General features: G+C 47.8%; 1 protein-coding gene across 1 annotated transcript in view; it reads left to right on the top strand.

Annotated features, from left to right (window-relative positions):
- Positions 1–21372, top strand: part of Asb18 (ankyrin repeat and SOCS box containing 18) — a 56964-nt gene that overhangs the window by 19555 nt on the left and 16037 nt on the right. The window contains exons 3-4 of the mRNA XM_055616451.1: positions 2690–2957; positions 21092–21365. Of these exons, the coding sequence (XP_055472426.1) occupies positions 2690–2957; positions 21092–21365 (542 nt within the window). The remainder of the gene's footprint in view (positions 1–2689; positions 2958–21091; positions 21366–21372) is intronic.

Raw genomic sequence — 21372 nt, forward strand, 5'->3', positions numbered from 1 at the left:
TTGACCTGAAAGCAAAGCCTTGGTTTAGCTGTTGATCTTGGCAGCCAGGGAGCTAGAAATTGGGCATGAAGCTCTGCTTGAGGTCCTTCTATGAATCACTGAACACCACAGTGACTTGGCAGTGGGCGTGGCATCCTGCAGCCCACACAGCATCGACAGAGGGAAGAATACTAGGTCCCAGCAGACCCTCCTCTTGGAACCTAGAGAAGTCTGGAAACAAGAAAGAAAGGAGAAATAAATTCACAGATCCTTCTGTTGTGTATGTCAGGGCACACTCCTGCCACTCAGATGTGGCTGCTGTGTGCGGAGCCAATCAGACATAGCCAGACTTTGGGGCTAGTAAGCCTCCACTAAGCACCCACCTGTGTTTCTGTGTTGAAATCCACCACAGCTCTGCCAGACCATAGGAATTTGAGGATCTGTGGCCAGCGTCCCAAAACCTGTGAGTTCTAGCAGGCTAAGAATGTGGAAAGGTAGTTTTTCTTTGTTGTTGTTTGTTTGTTTGTTTGTTTTTAAAACAGGGTTTCTCTGTGTAGCCTTGTCTGTCCTGGACTCACTTTGTAGACTGGGCTGGCCTCAAACTCACAGAAATCCACCTACCTCTGCCTTCCTGAGGATAGGGATTACAGGCATGCACCAGCCTAGAAAGGCAGGTCTTTAACAGCACATTTCTGTTTCTACCTCTCACAAGAAGAGGGACCTGAACCCAAACCACTACCAAACAGCTATGCAGTGTGTAACAGGCTGAGTCCTGCTGGCCGCAAGGTGTCAGTCCTACTCTAGCCGCATCACCGTAGTGGTGCAGCCTTTCTGGGCATCCTCCTTCACCTGCCCCGGACCAAGAATGTCGGCTGCATGAATGCTAAGCCATGTTTATTTTTCAAACCCTGAACTCATGTGCTCAATTGGCAAGACCCATGCCCCATGCCCCACACCCCAGGATGTTAGTTTAACCTTTTTCATGTTGTCAAATTCCAAAATCAGCAGGGGACAGAAGAAATGATAGTCCAGTTAGTATGTGAGGACCAGGAAGGCAAGATCTTTAGGCAACCCAGATTCCCTGCACTTTAGCCCAGCTACCTGGCTCCCCAGAGCAGAAATGGCCCCTGGGAACATTGATTCTTGAGACATTGGCTGGAGGCTTGTCAGACATGGACTAGGCTGGCATCAGTGGGCCCAAGGGTCTTCCTTTCTCCATCTCCACAGTGCTGGAATTGCAAGCATGGACCACCATACCCAGATTTTGTTTGTGGGTTCTGAGCCATCTCTGCAGCCCAGAAGTTAAGCTTTCTTGTTGGTATGAAGAAATCTCATCAGCCCAGAACCTAGAGAGTCTTGGCTCATCAGGGTGGGTGTACAGGACTGAGAGGCAAGCGGTGAAGGCAGCCGGGCACTTGGAAGACTGGAAAAGTAGGCAGACTCTTGGAAAATTCTCCAAAGTAGGGGTCCAAGGTATGGTCCCTGAGGAAGGCAGGGGGCCCACTCTCCTCAAGGAAGACCCACCACCACATTCCTGAAACCAGACTGTCTGCCCTGGAAAAGAGTCCAAACCCAGGCAGACCCCACCTCCAATCCCTGTGACTACCGTCACTCCACACCAGTGATGACACTCCCCCCCTTCCCCCACTGAGCAAACAGCGAGCTCCAGGACAGGCCTTTGGGACAAGCAGCAGGCTGGAATTCTCTGCCACATGCAGGTAGGTAATTAATGAGTGTGGGCTTTCCAAACAGCCCAGCATGGGTCCCAGGGAGGAGGTGGCCTCAAAGAGGGCCTCCTGTACAGCTCGTTACAGCCACCTTATCGATCGGTCCATCATTACAGAAAGCCTTCCTGCCGGGCGAGTGCCTGTCCCTTGATGGTATTCACAAGGGACATCTCCCCCCACCCCTCCCACGAGTGCTCCTGGCCACTAACAACCTTGCCCCGGCTTCCTGAAAGCAGAGAAGTGTTCAAAAAGTCACACACACACACACACACACACACACACACACACACACAGCATCTGCTCATTCAGCCATCAAGAAAGAACAACCCTGCACTGGAGCGCGCGCGCGCGCACACACACACACACACACACACACACACACACACGCACACGCACACAGGCACAAACGACAGTGTGGACTGTGGGCAGCCGCATGAAAGCACCATTCTATAGCAGCCTCTTCCAAGAACACTCAACTTCTTCCCTGGTCTTGTCTTCAGCAAGCCTTGGTGATGGGGTGTGATTCGTCTGTTTTGTTTCCTTTCAATGATGAAGGGTAGGTGACAAAAGGTTAGATTCTGCAAAGTTCCACAGCCTCCTCTTGCTCAAGCTTACCCCCAAACCAGAACTTGTAAGAGATTCCCTTCTGCACTGGGATTACATACATACATCCTAGCCTTCCTCCTGGACCAGCCTTTAAATCTAAACCTTAGCAGATTCCTAGTGGCCCCACATCGGGGAAATCCCTCCTACGTCATTGTAACGGGATCTACCTCAGCTGCAGCCCTCCCAGCCTCTTCTCTTCTTCTGTCACAGAGCCTGTCTTCCACTCCGTTTGTGTCTCTGTCTGGGGTACACATCCTTAACTACACCTTCAGGTGAATCTCCTCACCCTCACCTAACGTGGTTTCACCCTCTAGCCAGAGCAAATGGCGCGCTCCATCTGCCCCCCTGGCCTCACAGCCTGTGCCCTCCCCTCCCAGGCCTCTGGACCCTGGAGTACAAGCGGGAGCTCACGACACCGCTGTGCATCGCTGCGGCCCACGGCCATGTGTCCTGCGTGCGACACCTGCTTAGTCGCAAAGCTGATCCCGATGCCAGCCCCGGAGGTCGCGGTGCCCTGCACGAGGCCTGTCTCGGGAGCCACACCGCCTGCGCCCGGCTGCTGCTCCAGCACGGAGCAGACCCAGATCTGCTCAGCGCAGAGGGCCTGGCCCCCCTGCACCTGTGCCGCACGCCGGCCTCAATTGGGTAAGCAAGACGCGCCACGGACAGGTCCGAGACCCAGATTGGGGTGGGGGAGGCTCGGGCCTATACCCAAGTCTGGCCCTTGGCCACGTGTTCTTGGATCCTGGTCCAGCCTCTCTCCTTTCCCCACTCCAGGCCAGGTCCCTGTCCTTCCCAAGTCCCCGAGCGGCAGATTTCCTGAATCTGGTCTCAGGGCAGAGTCTATGTGTCCTAGTCCCCAAAGCTGGGACTATGACTCCAGTCCCCAGGCCAGGCGTCCTTCTGCCCCTTAGTCTCCAGGCCCGGGACCCTAAGCCTACTCCCCACATCAGAGACTCTTACCCTGGCCCCAGGCGTGGGATTCTGACCCCAGTTGCTGGGCCAGTGATCCTGGCCCAGGCTGGGATCTAAGTCTGAGGTCAGACCCGCGTCCCTAGGCCGTGAACCCCGCCCCACGGGCCACTGGACCCTCCTCGACCCCGCCCCGCCAGCGCGGCCCCGGGCGGGTTAATTAGCGCTTGATTGCGAGCGCGCGGGGCGCCAGGCCGCGGTAATGAGCCCCTGATCACGGCCTGCAGACGCGGCGCTGAAGAATGCTAAAAGGCCACTGGCGGGGTTGGAGGCTGAAAAATTAGGGTTTTTAATGATAATTTTATGCAGAATAATTGTCACAGTGTGACATAAATGGTTAGCTCCTCGGGCGGGAGCTTCCGAGGCACGCAAGGACTCCGCCCGCCCGGGTCGCGCTGCCTGGGGCGGCGACGAGCAAGGGGGCCCCAGCGACCGAGGCGCTGCTGTTAGGTTTTCCTGCCTGCGCCGTGTCACCCCAACATTTCTCTTCGAATGTTCCAGCCGCTGCTCTTGCGTTATAATCGCTGGACTGCTTTCTCTGTAGTGGCGAGAACATAAAACCACCCCGTCCGGCACTTCCATCTTGCTGGGGTCCCCACCTGCCCAAAGTTTCAAGGGTCCCCTGCCCCTAGGAAGAGCGTGCAGCAAGCAGGCAGGGATGGTAGGGGACGTGAGAGGCCTCGGCCACCCACCATCTTACAACCCCCTGGTGAAGGACATCAGGAGCCGCACGAGTTTAAAAGTCCAACCATTTCTAAAATGTCATATTAATAGAATGTACAGTCGGTGGTGGCTCACATCTTTAATCCCAGCGCTCATGAGCAGACACAGGCAGAACTCTTGAGTTCTAGGCCAGCCTGCTCCACAGAGTGAGTTCCAGGACAGCCAGGGCTACATAGAGGAAACCCTGCTGCAGAAAACAAACAAACAAACAAAAGTGTACTCCCTAGTGTCTTGCCCTCAACATAATTTCTCTGGGATCCATCCATGTCGTCCTGGGTGTCCCACAGTTAATTCCCTTTTTCACAATAAGTAGTATTCCTTGGTGCGGGTGTTTTATCCGTTCCTAACTGAAAGATGTTTGAATCCCTGCGGGTGGCGTGGGGTTCAGGGTAGGATAGGTACTTCACTGGCTCTGAGTTCAATCCTGGTTACTGCAACAACAAAAATTAATTAATTAATTAAAATAATGAAAGGCATTTGATTGTTTCCAGGTTGGGACTGTTTCAAATCAAATGTCCCTGAGCTTTTTTGCAAACAGCCACGAGGAAGTAAGGCTATGGCTTCAGATTGGATTTCCCCAGTTATATTATTCCCAAGTCTATTCACAGATAGTTAATCCACGCTCATCTGCCATATCTTCCAGGGTACGTTATCCGTCCAGGTTCTTTACCCAGATGTTAAATCCAGTTGTTTTCATATTAAGACGTTGAGTTCTCTTTATATATTGAGGCCCTCATCGCATGCAGGATTAACAAGCGTCGTCTCTGAGCCTCCGCCTTCTATTTTCTTCTCTTAACAATATCTATGAGGAACAGAGATTCTTTGTTTTGATAAAGTGCAATTTGTGGTTTTCACTCTTAGGATATGCGTCAGGCTGTGTTATTGCCTTGCCCAAGACCACGAAAGTCTGTTTTCATCTACATACTTGAATCTTAAATCTACATTAAAATCTGCTCAGTTTCGGCTTGCCCAGACTACAACCACACTGAGTTATGATTCTAAAGACTAAAGTAACCCCAGACCCTTTGTCCTGAAGTTTCTCGGGAAACTGAGTAGACAGAAGCCTGTTGATGGTGGTAGAGGCTCTGCGCTCAGAACCTGGCTGCAGGGGCGTGCTGGCTCTTTGCTAAGGTAGCTCCACTGCTGTGGACTCACCAGGGTCCTCTGTTTCTGATCTAAACCCCCAGGAACCAAACACTGGTCTTGCTGCCTCTGCGGCCACAGTTGGCTTCATAGAATTCCCCAGCAATTTGCACTGTGTGCAGAGGTGGAGGTACCCGTCCCTTTCCTCTGTCTCACAGCACTTTGGGACCTATGCTGTCCTATGCCAGGACTCAGCTGATCAGGAAAAATCTATGACCCATTTTGAGTTCATTTCTGAAGATGTTGTGAGGGGTGATCGAAGTGACTGTGTGTGTGTGTGTGTGTGTGTGTGTGTTTGCTTTTCCATATGGTTATCAACCTGTTCCAGCAGGGATTTCTCTGGCTTCTTTTCCTCAGTGTGTTTACTCTGAGGCACACCCATACTGTTGTGTACAGCCACTGATCACCTTTTTCATGCCGAGTGGCATTCCATGGGGTGAAATGCCTCAGAAGGGTCCTCCAAGAGGATAGCCGAGTGGTGTGCCAGGACTTAGCCTCAGAAGTGGCTCAAACCTGCTGGTGGCAAAGCCCTTTCCTGCTCAAAAATCAATTAACCAGAACTGAGTAGATGGCTCATTCAGTAAAGTGCTTGCCATACAAGCATGAGGATTGAAGTTTGATTATCAGTATTCATATTTAAAAGCCAGGCATAGTGGCATGCATGTATTTTCTTTAATTATTTATTTTATTTTTTGAAATTATAATATAATTATATAATTTCCCCTTCCCTTACTTCTCCCTGAATGCTCCAATATTCACTTATGATCCTTGTACTGGGGAGGCAAAGACATATGGACCCCTAGTACTCATTGGCCAGCCAGCCTCGCTTACTCAGGGAGCTCTAAGCCAATGAAAGACCCTGTTGAAGAAAGGAGGTGGGGGCTAGGTAGTGGTGGTCCACGCCTTTCATCCCAGCACTCAGGAGGCAGAGGCAGGTGGATCTCTAAGATCAAGGCCAGCCTGGTTTACAGAGCAAGTTCCAGGACAGCCAATTCTACACAGAGAAACCCTTTATCACACACACACACACACACACAGAGAGAGAGAGAGAGAGAGAGAGAGAGAGAGAGAGAGAGAGAGAGAGAGAGAGAGAGAGGAGCTGGGGACATTTCCTAAAGAAGTACACTCAAGTTTAACCTTTGGTCTCCACAAACAATCACACACACATACACACATCAACTGGCTGTTCATACCTGGCGTGATTTCTAGACTTTCTTGTCAAGCACACACAAGATAAGACACAGTCTTCCTGGTTTAACAGGTCGTAATGTAATGAGCCATTTTGTTACATGTACATTGAGAGGAAGAGCTCTCTCGGGTGACGATGCCTTCCTCATCTTACCCCAGACCCAAGAGGTGGATGACAGCAATGTGAGCGGAAGGATAGCTGCTGCAAGCAACCAGAGCTGAACTTCCTTCCGCTGAGCAGCTTCGTGTCTAGCTCTGACCTGTGAGGAGTGAGGAAAGAAGCCCCACAGCTCCTCAGACAGGAACCTGCCACACCCACCGATTGCCATTAGTGGGGCGAATGGCCTTGTGGTGGCTCCTTGTAAGGATTCAAGAAGACAGCAGGGAGTTCTATAAGACTGCCTCCACCACACACAAGGTAGCCAGGGTGGAAGAGCATGGCTCCTTGATTGCTATGAGTGTGTAGCGGACCTTAAGATTTGAGAAAGCCCTCAGGTGTTGTTTTCAGAGCTTGTTGGGCTATTATAGCTCATTTGCACATCATTTGAACTTAGGTTCACCTGGTCAACGTCTAGGTTTTGACTGGGGCTGCCATGAACATATATCTATCCATCAGTTCGGGGAGAGTAAACTTCATGAACAAATGTTTAGGTTTAATCCAACATATAGATACAATTCACCCTTCCATTTCTTTCTTTCTTTCTTCCTTCCTTCCTTCCTTCCTTCCTTCCTTCCTTTCTTTCTTTCTTTCTTTCTTTCTTTCTTTCTTTCTTTCTTTCTAGATCTTCTTTGATTTTTCTCAACTGCGACTTGTAGTTTTCAGTGCCTGGGACATGAAACTATTGTATAAGATTTATTCTTAATTAATATGTGTGATTTCACACACACACACAGGCACACATTCATTTGCTGGTTGGCTTGAGAAGGTATGGCTCAAGCTGGCTTCAGATTCATGGTCTCCCTGTCTCAGCTATTTGAAGCTGATCACCATTGCCTGCCCACATGTCCACTGCCCTAGTTAACTTTAATTGTCACCTCAACACAGTCCAGACTCACCTGAGAAGGAGCTCTCAGTTAATTGAGGGACTGCACAAAGCACATTGGCTAGGAGGCATGTCTGTGGATGTTGTCTTGATAATTGATGCAGGAGATCCCAGCCCACAGTGGGCGGCACATTCCCTAAGCAAGTGGTCCTGTTCTGCACAAAAAGCCAGCCAAGCATGACCCTTCCAGTGAGGCAGCAAATCCTTTCCACAGTTTCTGCTTCAAGCTCTGACTTGAGTTCTTCCCCTAACTTCCCTCCATGATGGACTGTGACCTGGAAGTGTAAGGGAAATCAACCGTTTCCTGCCCTCCGTTGCTTTTGGTCAGAGTGTTTTATCACAGTAGTAGAAAGAAAACTAGAACACCACCATGGCCAGCTATCAAAATTTCGTATTTTGATGCCACTCAGGAAGACACTTTTATTTCAATTTCTGATTTTGTGTAGCCACCATATGAAATGGATTAATTTGTTATAGTGAGCTTGAAGCTTTCTGCATCGATGGACTCCCAGGCTTCTCTAAAGGCTTTTTATAAATTCCATGAGATTTCTGTGCAGGCATTTAACTGTGTCACTTGCAAACAAATTTGGTTTTGCTTCCTTTGCAATCTGAATGCTCAGTCTCATGCTTATTCATTAACTAGAACTTCTGGTGCAATTCTGAAGAGTGGTGAAGAGGCAGTTTTCCTTGTTCCTTGTCTTAGAGCACAGCCTTCAATGCCCCACCATAAGAATTTCTCGTAGACTGCCTTTTTCAAAGATGGAGCACTCCTTCTGTCCTTAGGTTGGTGAGCGTTTTTATTATTTTATATATGGACATGTATCTGGCACTGAGTTTTCATAAATGTTCTTTTTTGTATGGAAATGGATCACATGACCCTGGCTTTGTCTCTTAACACTGATTTTCAGATGTTAAACTAACCTTGCATTCCTGGGATTACAACATTCATGAATTATTATATTCAGAGACAGAGATAGATAGATAGATAGATAGATAGATAGATAGATAGATAGATAGATAGATAATTGGATGGATGGATAAATGTTTTTCATTGGATGTGATATTTTAAGTACCTATATTCATTTTCATGAGAGATACTAGTCTATAGTTGTCTTAGACCATCTGTGTCTGATTTGAGCATCAGGATACAAGCTCAATTATGACGTCAGAAGCAGTGTCTCCTCCTGCTCCTCCCTCTTTTGTTTTTTAGAAGATCTTAGATTGTCCCAGGTATTTGGTGTAGTTTATTACCAAAGGTATCTGGTTGTAGTGTTTTCTTGGTGAGAGGTTTCTAACTATAAACCCAAGTTCTTTCCTAAGTAAGCTAGGTTATTTCTCTTTTTCAGCAAGCTTTTATAGAGTTTAGCCTCATTCAGTTGTCTAATTGTTTCCATGAAGCTGACCTTTCTTTCTTTCTTTCTTTCTTTCTTTCTTTCTTTCTTTCTTTCTTTCTTTCTTTCTTTCTTTCTTTTACTGGCTGAGAATTCTGTTTACTTCTCTCACTCACAATATTGGGGTGTTTCCCACCCCCATCAGTTTTGCTTCTGATTTCATCATCTCTCCCTCACTCACAATGTTGGAATTTGCCTGGATACCATCAGTTTGTTTGTGATTTCACTGATGTTCCCTGTTATTTTTTAATTTCTCTTCTCCATCGTTTTTCTGGTCTTGGTCTCACCGACCCCTACAGTGTTCTCTGCTGTTTTCCTTTCTTGTTTGCACTGTTTCACTTGCTTATCTTTTCTTAAAATTTAATCAAAGGTCATTGATTTGAATATTATTTTCAAATTTAGACTTTCAGGGCTCCCTGTGTCCTCCTATGTACTATCTTTACTCTTATTTCATTGGGACATGGTCTCGCTGTGTGGCCCTGGCTGGCCTGGGACACTTTAGGTCCAGACTGACCTTAAACTCACAAGATCCACCTGCCTGGGTCCCCAACTTAGTCAGAGGTGTTCGGGAGTTTTACTTTGCACAACCTTTACATTCATTGAGACTTGTTTTATAATCCAAACTATGTCTAAGTTAAATTCCCCCCCAAGTACTTTAATTTGCATTTGGCCGTTGTGAGAGTCAGCATTCTAAGAAAGCCAATCACATCAGTTTCCCTAGGCCAGTCAATACTTCTGTGTACCTAACCCACTTTCTTCGCCCTATTCAAGCAGTTGAGGAGGGACTTACACTCTCTGTGTGTGATTACCGTTTGCCTGATTGCACGGCTGTGTTCTGCATGAGTGCAGTGCCCACAGAGGCCAGAAGAGGGCATCAGGGATTCCCTAGGCCTGGACTCACAGACAGCTGTGAGCCACAGTGTGGGGGGTCCTCCGAAAGAGGGGCCAGAGTTCTAAACCACTGAGCCATCTCTGCAGCCCCAGCGAAATGGCATTCTTAATTTCTAGTCATCTTTTTTTTGGACCATAATTGACCTCGCCTGATATTTAAAAAGCTACTTTAAAATGCTAAGAGCAAAAAAATACTCTTCCCTGAAGAAGGTACCTCAGTTGGTTATTTAATACCAAGTGGCCAGCCCTGAAATTATATACATACAAACAACATTCTACAAACCGAGTAAGCTGTGTTTATATATTTAGAACGCTCTCTCTCTAAACAACAACTAAACAAAAAGAAGAGATCATTAAATTAAATTCGAGAGAGCACATGGAAGTGAATGTATGTGAGCGATTGGAGGGACAAAACGAAGGGGGAAATAGTATCATTACATTTTTATTTCAAAAACTAAAAAATAATAAAAATAATAATAATTTAAAAGAGCTACTTTGATATTAATATGGTTCTCTTTTGACTAGTTTAGCATTTCACATCTCATCGGCTCTGTTACTACTGTGCAACAAATTAGCACAAAGTTAGACTTAAAACAACACATTTAAGGGCTGGGGAGACGGCTCAGCAGCTAAGAACACTGGCTGCCCTTGCAGGAAAACCTCATTCAGTTTACAGCACCCACATAGTGGCTCATAGCTCATAACTTCCTTTGATTTCAGTTCCAGAGGACCCAATGCCCTCTTCTCACCTCCTTGGGCACCAGGAAAGAATGTGGCACACAGACAGGCATGCAGGCACTCACACAGGCACGTAAAATTAACACTGACCTTGTTTTGAAAACACATTTATTACAACACAGTTTCTGTGGGTCAGGAGTTTGGCCACAGTTTAGTTGGGTTTTCTGCTTTTAGGCTTCTCAAAAGACAACCTTGTAGGTTACTTGAAGGCCTGAGACCTCATCTGAACAGCCAACTAGAGAAAACCTGTGGACAAGCCCTGCAGCCACTGGCAGGATTCAGTTCCTTAAGGACTGCTGGGTTGAAGGTCTCCATTCCTCATGGGCTGTGGATGAATTCAGTTCCTTACTGCCTCAGTCCATTCCTGCTGCTATGACCAAAAAAAAAAAAAAAAAAAAAAAAAAAAAAAGGCCTTAGGTTGGGTAGTTTACAAGTCATACATATTTGTTTCCCCATATCAGAGGCTGGGAAGACCGAGGTACCAGCAAATGCAGATCTAGTGAGGGCTCTGTCTGCTTCCAGCATTGAACCTTGCTGTTGCATATTCGTGTGGTGTAAGAGGCAGAAGATATGGACACGATGAACTCACTTTCCTCCAGCTCTTTTATAAGCACTACTTGCATCTGGGGTCACAGATGTAACCTTAAGACCTACCCGCTTCCTAAAGTACTTCCTAAAGTACTTCCTGTTTGCACTTTTCCGTTGAGGACTGAATTTAAGGTGAATCTTGGAGACACACAATCATTCAAACCACAACCTTCGCTACATAGGCTTTTTTTTTTTTTTTTTTTTATTGTGGCAACTTGCTTCAAAGCAGGCCAGCTGAGAAAACAAGGAAATCTGCTGGCAAGGTAGAAGTAACAATTTTCTTGACCTACTGGCAGAAAAAAAAAAAAATCTCCTGTAACTTTTTCCATAGAGTATTTGTTAGAAGCAAGCCAAAGGTCTCATCCATGGTCAAGGGAGAGAATAAAGGAAATATTAAGACAGAGGTTTGCTGCCTGTTGAATCAGCCTTCAACTTTAACTTTTTGTTTATTTGTTTGTTCGTTTTCAAACAAAGTCTCACATACCTTGGCTGACTTCAGAGTCATTATGTAGCCAAGAATAACCTTGAACTTCTGATTCTTTTGTCTCCCTCTCCCAAGTGCTGAGATAATGTTCATATGCCACCATGCCCAGCTTATGAAGTTTTGTTTTGTTTTGTTTTGTTTTTTGTGATAGGTTATCTCTCTATGTAGTTCTCACTGTCCTGGAACTCCCTATGTAGACCAGGCTGGTCTTAAACTCAGAGATCCACCTGCCTCTGTCACCCAAATACTCTGTACTTTAAGTGGGGTTTTTTTGTTTGTTTGGTTGTTTGGTTGATTGGTTGGTTGGTTGGTTGGCTTTTGTTGTGTTGTTTTGGTTTGTTGTTGTTGCTGCTGTTGTTGAATTTTTTGTTTTGTTTTTTGAGACAGGGTTTCTAGTACAGCCTTGGCTGTACTAGACTCACTTTGTAGACCAGGCTGGCCTCAAACTCACAGAGATCCACCTGCCTCTGCCTCCCTGAGTGCTGGGATTATAGGCATGTTCCACCTTGCCTGGTTTATGCGGGTTTCTTGCAGGCAGATTATAAGTGTATTTTGCTTTCTTTTACAATCCCCCAAGCCTCTACCTTTAATTTTGATTTTTGGGTCATTTACATTTAATGTAATTTTTAGTCTAGTTAAGTTCAAATTAACAGTTATTCTCTGTATCTTCTGCATTCTCTCCTGAGTATTTTAGTTTTATCTCCATTTGGCATACTATAGTAAATATGATTTAGGTTGTGTTATTGTAGTGATTCCTTTTGGGTTTTACCCTGTACCTTTTTGCCTTATATGAGTCTGACGTCAAGCAATATTAATGCATACTATGAAATCATATGACAGTGTATATCCATTTATCTCTCATCCTCTGTGCTATGAATAGCATAAATTTACATATATATTTAAGCCCACAACACACTGCTATTATTTTTAAGTCAGTTATCTGCTAAATATATTGAAATAATAAAAAGCAAGATTTTACTTTACTTCTGTAAGGACCCTTTCTTTTCATTGCTCTGTGGAAATTGAGGACTTCATCTGTTATCATTTTCCTTCTGCTCCAAGGACTTTCCTCGATGGTTCTTCTGCTGAGAGGCTGCTGCTGCTGCTGAATGCTCTCAGTGTTTACTGTTTGAAAACAGTTGTTTCTTTTGAGTGTTTGAAAGGCATCTTTGCTGATAAGGAATTCTGGGCCAACAACTTGATCTTTCTTCTTTTCCATGCCTCCCATTATTCTTTCTTCTCTTCCTCTCTTCTTTTCCTTTTTCAACCTGCACATCAGACACACAGATCCACTGTCATATAGCTTGCATTTCTTCAACAAGAAATCTGCCCTTCTCCTTGTCCAGATTTGGGAATTTCTATTTATCACTCACTATTTATAAAGCAACTGATAAGATATATTTATCAAATTTAGAAATGTGTTGACAATTCTGACTGTATATGTTTTAGTAGACCTTCCATCACTATGACAAACATCTGACACAAAAAAGTTGAGGAAGGAAGGATTCATTTGGGCTCGTGGTGCCGAAGGCTTTCAGTTCACAATCATCTGACTCCGTTGTTTTGGGTCTGAGGTGAGACAGAACTGAACCTCTGGTAACAGGAGCATGGTGGACAAGGCTACTCACCTCATTGGAGGAAAATGGCTTCCTCCATGTTCCTCTCTTGGCTCCACCCACACCCTCAAGTCCACACTCATTGGATGATTCCACCTACAGCAAGTCTTCTCATCAGTTGTGTAGCTGCTGTATTTATTTTATGGAGATTAATAAACCACTTCACTATTTCCATTTAATTTGGGGTTTTATTGTTTCTTCCCTTACTCTATATATTTGTTAGTCATTGTGACTTTTCAGTTGCTGGAATATTTTTCCTTAAGAAAAAAATTCCCAAGTATAGCATGTTCTAATGGAAAATAGAACCTGTTCAATGATATTTCATGTGTAGTATTTACCATACCCCATACCTTTAAGGGTACACAAACAGTATTTATTTGTGTCTTATCCAGAATTAAAGTTAGAGAACTCAAATACAGCATGGTACCATGGATTGTGTCCTGGCACAGACCATAGGTATGAAGTGGGAGGGCCAAAATTCAATCAGTATTTTCATCACCGCTATAATCATCACTTCCTTTCACTACAATCATCAGACTGTACCAGCGTCAGTTTCCTAATGGCGTCACGTGTCCCATAATAATGACAAGATATTAACCTGAGGGAGAGCTGAATAAAGGGATTTGGTGGGCTCTTTGCCCTGTCTCCACAACTCTCCTGTGAACCTGAAATGTGTGTTAAATTAAAAATGAGTTTCTTTTATGTCTCATTTTCTGACTGTTGCCTTTTACTAAGAATTGAGAATGGAGGACCTACTCAGAGCACAGGCTACTGAGACCCCTGACAGCAGCCCTTACAAAAAGCCAACAGTTTGCATGAAATCCTGAGAGGCTGAGACCGCGTGCCAGCCAGTAGCACTGCACAGTTTACGCACTGGACAGCAACTAGTTCCCCGGCGCCGGCTGGTTTTTAAGCACCGTGGAGGTCTGGGACGTCGTTTCATTCGGGTCCCTTGGACCTAGCTCAGGACAGAATGGTATTAGTTAAAGTCGATTTCCCCTGCCTTCCCTCTCGCTTCATTTGGGTCATTCTCTCTTCTGTTTCTCTGTGGGTGAACCTTTCCCTTTGGCCACTTAATTTGGGAGTCTTGTATCATTTGGATTCTTCTCATAGGGCGTGGGCAAGGCAGTGTAAGTTAAATGATGAATAAACCAGAAGTTCAGGCAGGGCTATGAAGCAGCTGACTTAGGACCCCTCCGAAGTCAATGATCAAACTGAAAATGCTGACAGATTCCATTGCACACCTCTGCAATAACACAACCCACTACCTTGAAGGATAAAAAGTCAATAGATGTCGGAAGAGACTTGAGGGTGCAACCAGGCTTTTCTGCTCCAAAGAGTCCTCCTAAAGGCAGGACTCTGAGGAGGTCTCCTGGCTTCAGGGAGTATCAACATTGTCACTTTGACAAGAAAGAGCTACTTTCTCTGGGATCTTTTATACATAGTTAATTTTAGGTCACCCTTAATGTTTTTTTTTTCCTCCCAGTATTGAGAGGGTCGCTGACCTACATACAGAGCCATTTGTTCCTAAGGTCTCTGACAACGTTTCTCATACCAAGGGACCCAGCTCTGCACCATCCCCTGTCAGTCAGCAATTCTCCATGGGCACAGGACATGAAAACCTTTGAGTCTCTGAGTTCTTGAGATTTAAAAAAAAAAAAAAAAAAATTATCTGTGCTTCCTTCCGGGCAGCAAGCTTCAGAATTCGGAATTCAGCTCGCAGAAAGGGGTATGAGAGACCTTTAATCTAGCGGCTGTTTGAACAGATTTTTTTTTTTTTTCCAAAAAAGAAAAGTTTCGGTAAAGTTCCTCTGTTCTCCGCCCTGCGGGCCGCATGCCAGCCTCACCTTGTTTGTTATCAGAGTAACCCCCTCCTTGACCCTGTTCATCCTTTCCTTCCTCTCTTAGCGGCTAAAACCACAGAAGGCTTCCAGAGTCCCTGACTCTTGTTCTTGGCTTCCTCGCCTTGATTGAAGCAAACTCAAGAGGATTTCCTTCCCCCATGAAATACATTAGTAAGAAGCACAGCGGCTCACTTTTTTTTTTTTTTTTTTTTTTTTTTTTTTGTCCTGGGTGTGTCAGAACGAAGTGAATGATAATTCCTAAGTCAGAATTGGACCCGTGAACGCAGCTGATTGAGGTGGGGGGCAAACATCACTGGAGCAAATCATTAGGTAACTCGGCTCCCGTTCCAGCCAGCAGGCGGGACCATCTGAGGAGAGGGAAATGGCATGCAGGGATCCCTCAGGAGCCAGACAGGGTTGGTGCCAGGTTACCCATGGGTACCCAGAATCTGAAGATGCTAATCTGATATATGAAAAGGCCTCGAATTTTAATGGAAGCCACGCGCCCCCCGGTATATTTTAAATCCCCTGTAGGTTCTTAGACTGTGTAATGCATATGCCAGTGCTGTGTAAGCCATCAGCGTGCTGTATTGTTTAGGGACAACGGCAAGGGGCAGATCTGCACATGCGCAGGAAAGATGTAATTTTTGCAATCCACAAGTGCTTCAGTCTGTGGCTGCGGAACCTACATACGTAGAGAAGCCACTGTACTGCCTTCTCTGAAGCAAAATAACAAACGAGCCAAGCTGCTCTGCTAGGGACTTCAGCGGGGACAATGTTTCGGATTCAGACCCCTCAATCCGACAGCAGCATCCTCCGCCTAGCAGCAGAGGCCACGCCCACAGCTTGCGGGCACCAATCCAGTAAGCAGCCCGCCCATCAAGCAGACAGGGAACTGTCTCGGTCAACATAAATGTAACGCACCTTGCGAAACAGTCAAGAGAGTGGGCTCAGGTGCCCCACTTGGTAACCTGCCGTTCGGCGAACTCTGCCATTCCTGAGTACCTTTAAGTGTTTTATTTCCTAGAACCTTCTGGGCCCTGAAAGCCACGACTATCCCCAGTCTAAAAGATTAGGAAACCAAAGTACAGAGGGGGCCAGTGCTGCGCCAGCAAGGTGACACACCGGGATGCTGGCTGAGCCAGGACCCAAAGACAAGCGGGCAATGCTGAAAGACCGCCTCTCCTTTGTGAACTCTTTGAGCCCGGCCTGTGTCCCAAAGTAGTTCCGCCTTATCTTCACCGTTAATATCCAACCATGTTCTACCACAGGCCCAGGCTGAGCTGCCCCTAGGGGTACCACAGGCAGGCTTCCTCAACTTTCTCAGTCTCTCCGTATTCGTATTCATTGGTTTGGGTTTTGTTGGTCGGTGGATTGGTTGGTTGGTTGGTTGGTTGGTTGGTTGGTTGGTTTTTATTGAGATAAGGTTTCTCTGTGTAGTTCTGGCTGTCCTAGAACTTGCTCTGTGGACCAGGCTGGCTCGAACCCAGAGATTCACCTGCCTCTGCCTCCTGAGTGCTGAAATTAAAGGTGCAGAATGCCACTGCCCGGCTTGTTTACTGTTGCCGTGACAAAATGCTGACCGAAACCAACCTGAGGAGGAATAGGTTTACTTAGCTTAAAGATCACAGTCCATCACTGAAGGAAGCAGGGCAGGAACTCAAGGCTGAAACCAAGAGGCAGGAGCTGATGCAGAGACCATAGAGTCACACTGCTCATAGCTTGCTCGGCCTGCTTTCTTCGCCAACCCAGTAGCCCAGGCTGGCACCGCCCACAGTGGGCTGGGGCTCCCCACATCAGTCATTAAACAAGAAAACGCCCCCACAGGCTTGCCTACGGGCCAATCCGAAGGAGGGACTTTTCTCATCTCCTCAGATGACTCGCTCTAGTTTGCGCTCTAGTTTGCGTCAAGTTGGCAAAACCAAGCAGTACACTCCCTAGGTAGCATCTTGTCGCTTAGCAACCAGAACAAATCAAAGCTCTTCCCTCTGGACCCAAGACTCTTCATAAAACATACTAGGCATTACTGATTGTCAGGGAAATGCAAATTAAAACTGCAATGAAATAGACTCCATTTCATGCTGATTAGAATCCAAAACAAAAACCTGACAACGGCAAGTGTTGGTGAGAAAGCGGAGCAACTAGAAGTTTCCTGAGCTGCTTTCTGTTGCGTGAAATGATAGAATTTCTTTGGGAAACTGCTGTTTTCTTATAACATTAAATATAAACCCACCTGTTGCCCACTTCTGGGGCTCTAGCTAAGGAAAACAAGGACACATTTCTAGGAAGATGTATGCAAAAATGGCCACAGCAATTCTCGTCACGATAACCAGACATCTGTGAATGTAACAGAAGGCTATATAAAACAAGGTCTATCTGTGCATTGACCATGATTCCATAGTAAAAACAAGAACTGTTTTACTTTGTACACAAAACAACGTGGGTACAAAGACAGGCACAAAACCATGACAGAGCCTCAGAAAACAAATGTAGACAATGTGAGAGAAATGAGAACAGCCGCTGCCTTTGCCTGGCTGGCTGAGTGACAGCAAGAGGCTGCTCTTGGGAGCGGGGGTTATTTGCGTGGATTCTTTTGTCAAAGTCCAGTGAGGTGCGGTCTTAGGACCTGTGAGTTTCCCTGCACGTGACTTTTACTCCAGAACCCTTCAAACTCATTTCATTCTCAGCTTCTCCCCATCCCTGCCGTTTTTCTCTGACCTCTCACTCTGACTCCTTCCTCTCTCCTCTTCTTCCAGAGTATTAGGATCAGGGAAGGAGAGAGAGACAGAGACAGACAGACAGACAGACACGCACAGAGAGGGAGAGAGGGAGTTACAGATGGTTTTTGAGCTGCCATGTGGGTGTTGGAATTGACCCCAGGTCTTCCAGAAGAGCAGCCAGTGCTCTTAACCACTGAGCCACCTGTTCAGCTGGACATTTTCCATTGAAACCACCACAACCACAGATGTGGCATGGAAAGGATAAGTTGTTTAAGGCATGGTTTAGTCCTGGGGTAAGGCACAGGAAGTCCCCCAAGCCACCACTCCTTTCTTCGCCACACTCCACAAGTCAGCCCTCTCCCCTCTCCTGCTCACAGGCGCTATCATACTTGCATTCCCAAACCCCTGCTTCCATACGAGGCATCAAGGGAAACTTTAAGAGTGTTCCGGAAACTTGGGAAGAGTGACATTTGTACCGTCCAGCTGTTATTGGGGCTGGTAGGCATTGCTTTTGTGATTAATGGCATCAGCTGTTGTTCTTATATCAAGTTGCTACTCTGACTTGTCCTGGGGTTTTGAAGAAATCAAAGCCCCTCATCAGGGCAGCACCCTACACCGAGGTAACCCCACTCTGCCCTATACAATTCCAGACTCTCCTCAAACATATTCTTCACCGGTGGCTTTTTAAGGCAGTAATGTCAGTGTGTTCTGTAGACTGACAGTTCTATGCATCCATGGGACAGATCTGTGTGTGTCATTACCTGGGCTACCACGCCTTCATTTTTAATGACCGCCTGACCTGTGCCAAGAGAGACATGCCCCCAGCAATTTATCCTGTGGTTTCTCTCGCCAGCCCGTGATCCTGCATCTTCAGCCACCTCCATTAGAAAGCGCCAAGGGTTAGCCTATTAAAGCTCTTCATTAAAAACAGAAAGGCTGGGCATCTGCAACCCTCCTGAGTGCAGGCCAGTGTCCCCATCCTGTCCCTGTGTAGCAAACAACCTCTCCTTAGCCCATCAGGCCAAGGACTCTTCCTGGTAGACATCTTTGGTTTAAGGCTATGCTGCTTTAAAAAAGAAAAAAAAAAAAAAAACAGGAGAAAATGTTGATAACGTTTGCGAGGCTCAGTGACAAAATGAGACAGAGCCCTTGATTTCTAACCTCCCGCTGCACCGTTCAAAATTCCTCCCAGAGAGCCAGGCAGGAAGCAAAGCGAATTGCTCTGATTGTAAAATTTGCATCCTTTCTTGGCTGGGTACCTTCTTCCCAAAGGATGCTTCACATCACGCTGTAGTTGTTTGTAAAGATCTTTCACCCACGACAGACCACTTCTCATGATACTGCTGATGTGGAGGCAAGAGAAACACAAAGGGAGAATTAAAAATACTGAGAGTCCCCAGGAAGAAATGGAAATGCATTTCAGGGCAGCGGCTGTCAGCCCCCAAACTCTGGATGGATGATGTGGATCAGAGCCCCAGTTAAGTAAATAATAGGAAAAACAGCAGCGACACAAGAGAGAGCTGAAAGATGGTCGTTAGCGAGAGGCATTTGTTCAACAGGCTTTTGGGGAATACAGATAATGAGCTAGGCACAGCACTACGCCCAACAGTCAGACACACTCTCTACACACAAGGAGCCAACAGTTCTAAGACGAGAGACAAAGATGCCAGCACTCGTTGGAAACGCAGTGATAGGGTTTTGTGATGAGGGCCCTGCTTGATCCTGTACTCATAAAGCAAAGAACAATACAGACACACCCCTTTGCCCTGGTGGTGTGAGGAAGGCTTCCCAGAGGAAGAGGAAAGGAAGGTAGGAAGTTGGAGGCCATGCCAGTCAGTCCCTAGAACGAGTGCACACACAGACACCAGGGCAGGTAACCATAGGATGATCCTAGGACAGAGAGAATGGAAAGCTGGCAGGAGAAGCCTTGGCAGGGGAAGCTGTGTCCCGGGGTAAAGGTCAGGGCCCTAACAGCTGTGGATCCACCGACTCATCACAGCACAAAGACTCTTTCTGGGTGGCATGGAACTCGGTAGGCTGAAAGTGGACAAATTGGGAGATTCCGGAACATTCTAGAAGAAAACGGGGTGGGGGTCTCAAAAGGCAGAGACGGCGGGGATGGTGAGAAGAGGGTGTTCAAGTGACTGTGTCACCAGACAGGTTGAGAGACTAGTCATAGTGGGGGGAGGAGAGAGGCGGAGAGAGAAAAGGCAAAGGGCAGAAACAGGCCCTGCCCTGGGGATGCTAAAATGACTGGAAGGGGCAGACATGGGGGAAATAGAGGGAGCGAATGTGGGAACCGACACAGGAAGCAGACACAGGAGGACAAAGGAACGTGTGTCTCCTGTTGGCGGCAAGGGAGGGAGTTCCTGAAAGCACCGCCAGTGGAGCCGGGTGGATGGAAGGGGTGGAGGACAGCCGGTGCGCAAGCTGTCATCTTCAGTCAGCTGGAGTATGGAAAGGTAGCAATGTCCGGACAGTGGGTCAGACTAGTCTGGATCCAGGCCCTGGGGGACAAGCTGGGGCAGCTGGAAGAGGGTCTGTGGCGAATTCCCACCCCAACCCGCTCGGTTAGCACACTACTTTTCCTGCCAGAGGGCCAGGCTGCCCGATCTAACACGGCCCAACAGCTACCGGGGAAAGGGGAATGTTAGCAGTGCTCCCAGGGGACAGAAGAGAGGCCGAGGAAGCTGCTCTCCTGTCACAATAGGTGTCCGGAGCGGAAAGCAGGCTTGAGTCCAGCTGGTGAGCCTAGAGACAGCAGACTCTGCCCTCCTTGAGGGAAGATGGGGGAAGAAGCAGTCTCCCATGGGACTCAGAAACCCCTCCCGCCCCCGCCCCGCCCCCGCCCCGCCCCCACCCCGAGAGACTGGAAACGTGGACACAGCCAAAGCTGAGCAGTTTGGTCAAGAGGGAAGGGATCAGGACAAGCAGAGCTTCATGTGTAGGCATGGGGTACTTCTGCCGGATGCTTCCATCGCAGAAGACTCCGGTGCCTGAGTCAGTGTCCTGAGGCCAAGGATGAAGCCCCACCTCAGCCCCAGGCAGGGGCAATGCAAGGCTCGCCTTGCACCTTCCCTAAGGTCAGCCCTTCCCAGGAAAGACGACAGCCTGATCAGAGGGACCCTCTCTACACCTAACCTCCAGGCTTCACCAAATCCGGACAAAGTCCGAGGGGCCAGCACCCTGACCCATGTCACGTGGACGTTACCTTCCCAAATAGCACCGAGCAGTTGCCACTCTCATCCTAGATCTAAGTGCTCACAAAATGTTCCTATTCATTCGGGGATCCTTGGACCCCGGGTTTGCCACAGTCTCGGCTCTGCCGCAGAGGGCGGCCTTGGCCCTGGAGAATGAAGCCCTGGCTCTGGCTGGCTCACCCGCCGGGTGGGCAGCGGCTGGCGAAGCGCGCCGGTGACCGCTTCGGCCTCCCCGCAGGTGCGCTCGGGCGCTGCTGGAGCACGGCGCGACAGTGCAGCTGGAGTGCGGCCCGGGCCGAGACACGCCGCTGCACGTGGCGGCCCGGCGCGGCCTGGACGGGCACGCGCAGCTCTACCTGGGCCGCGGCGCGCTCGTGGACGCGAGGAACGGCCGCGGCGAGACGGCCCTGAGCGCAGCGTGCGGGGCGGCCCCGCGGAGCGCCGACGAGCACGCGCGCGGCCTGCGCCTCTGCGCGCTCCTCCTGCGCGGCGGCGCGGCGGCGGACGCGCGCGACGAGG

Source organism: Psammomys obesus, unplaced genomic scaffold, assembly GCF_907164565.1.
Source record: "Psammomys obesus unplaced genomic scaffold, mPsaObe1.curated_primary_1811, whole genome shotgun sequence".
NCBI classification, from domain to species: Eukaryota; Metazoa; Chordata; class Mammalia; order Rodentia; family Muridae; genus Psammomys; species Psammomys obesus.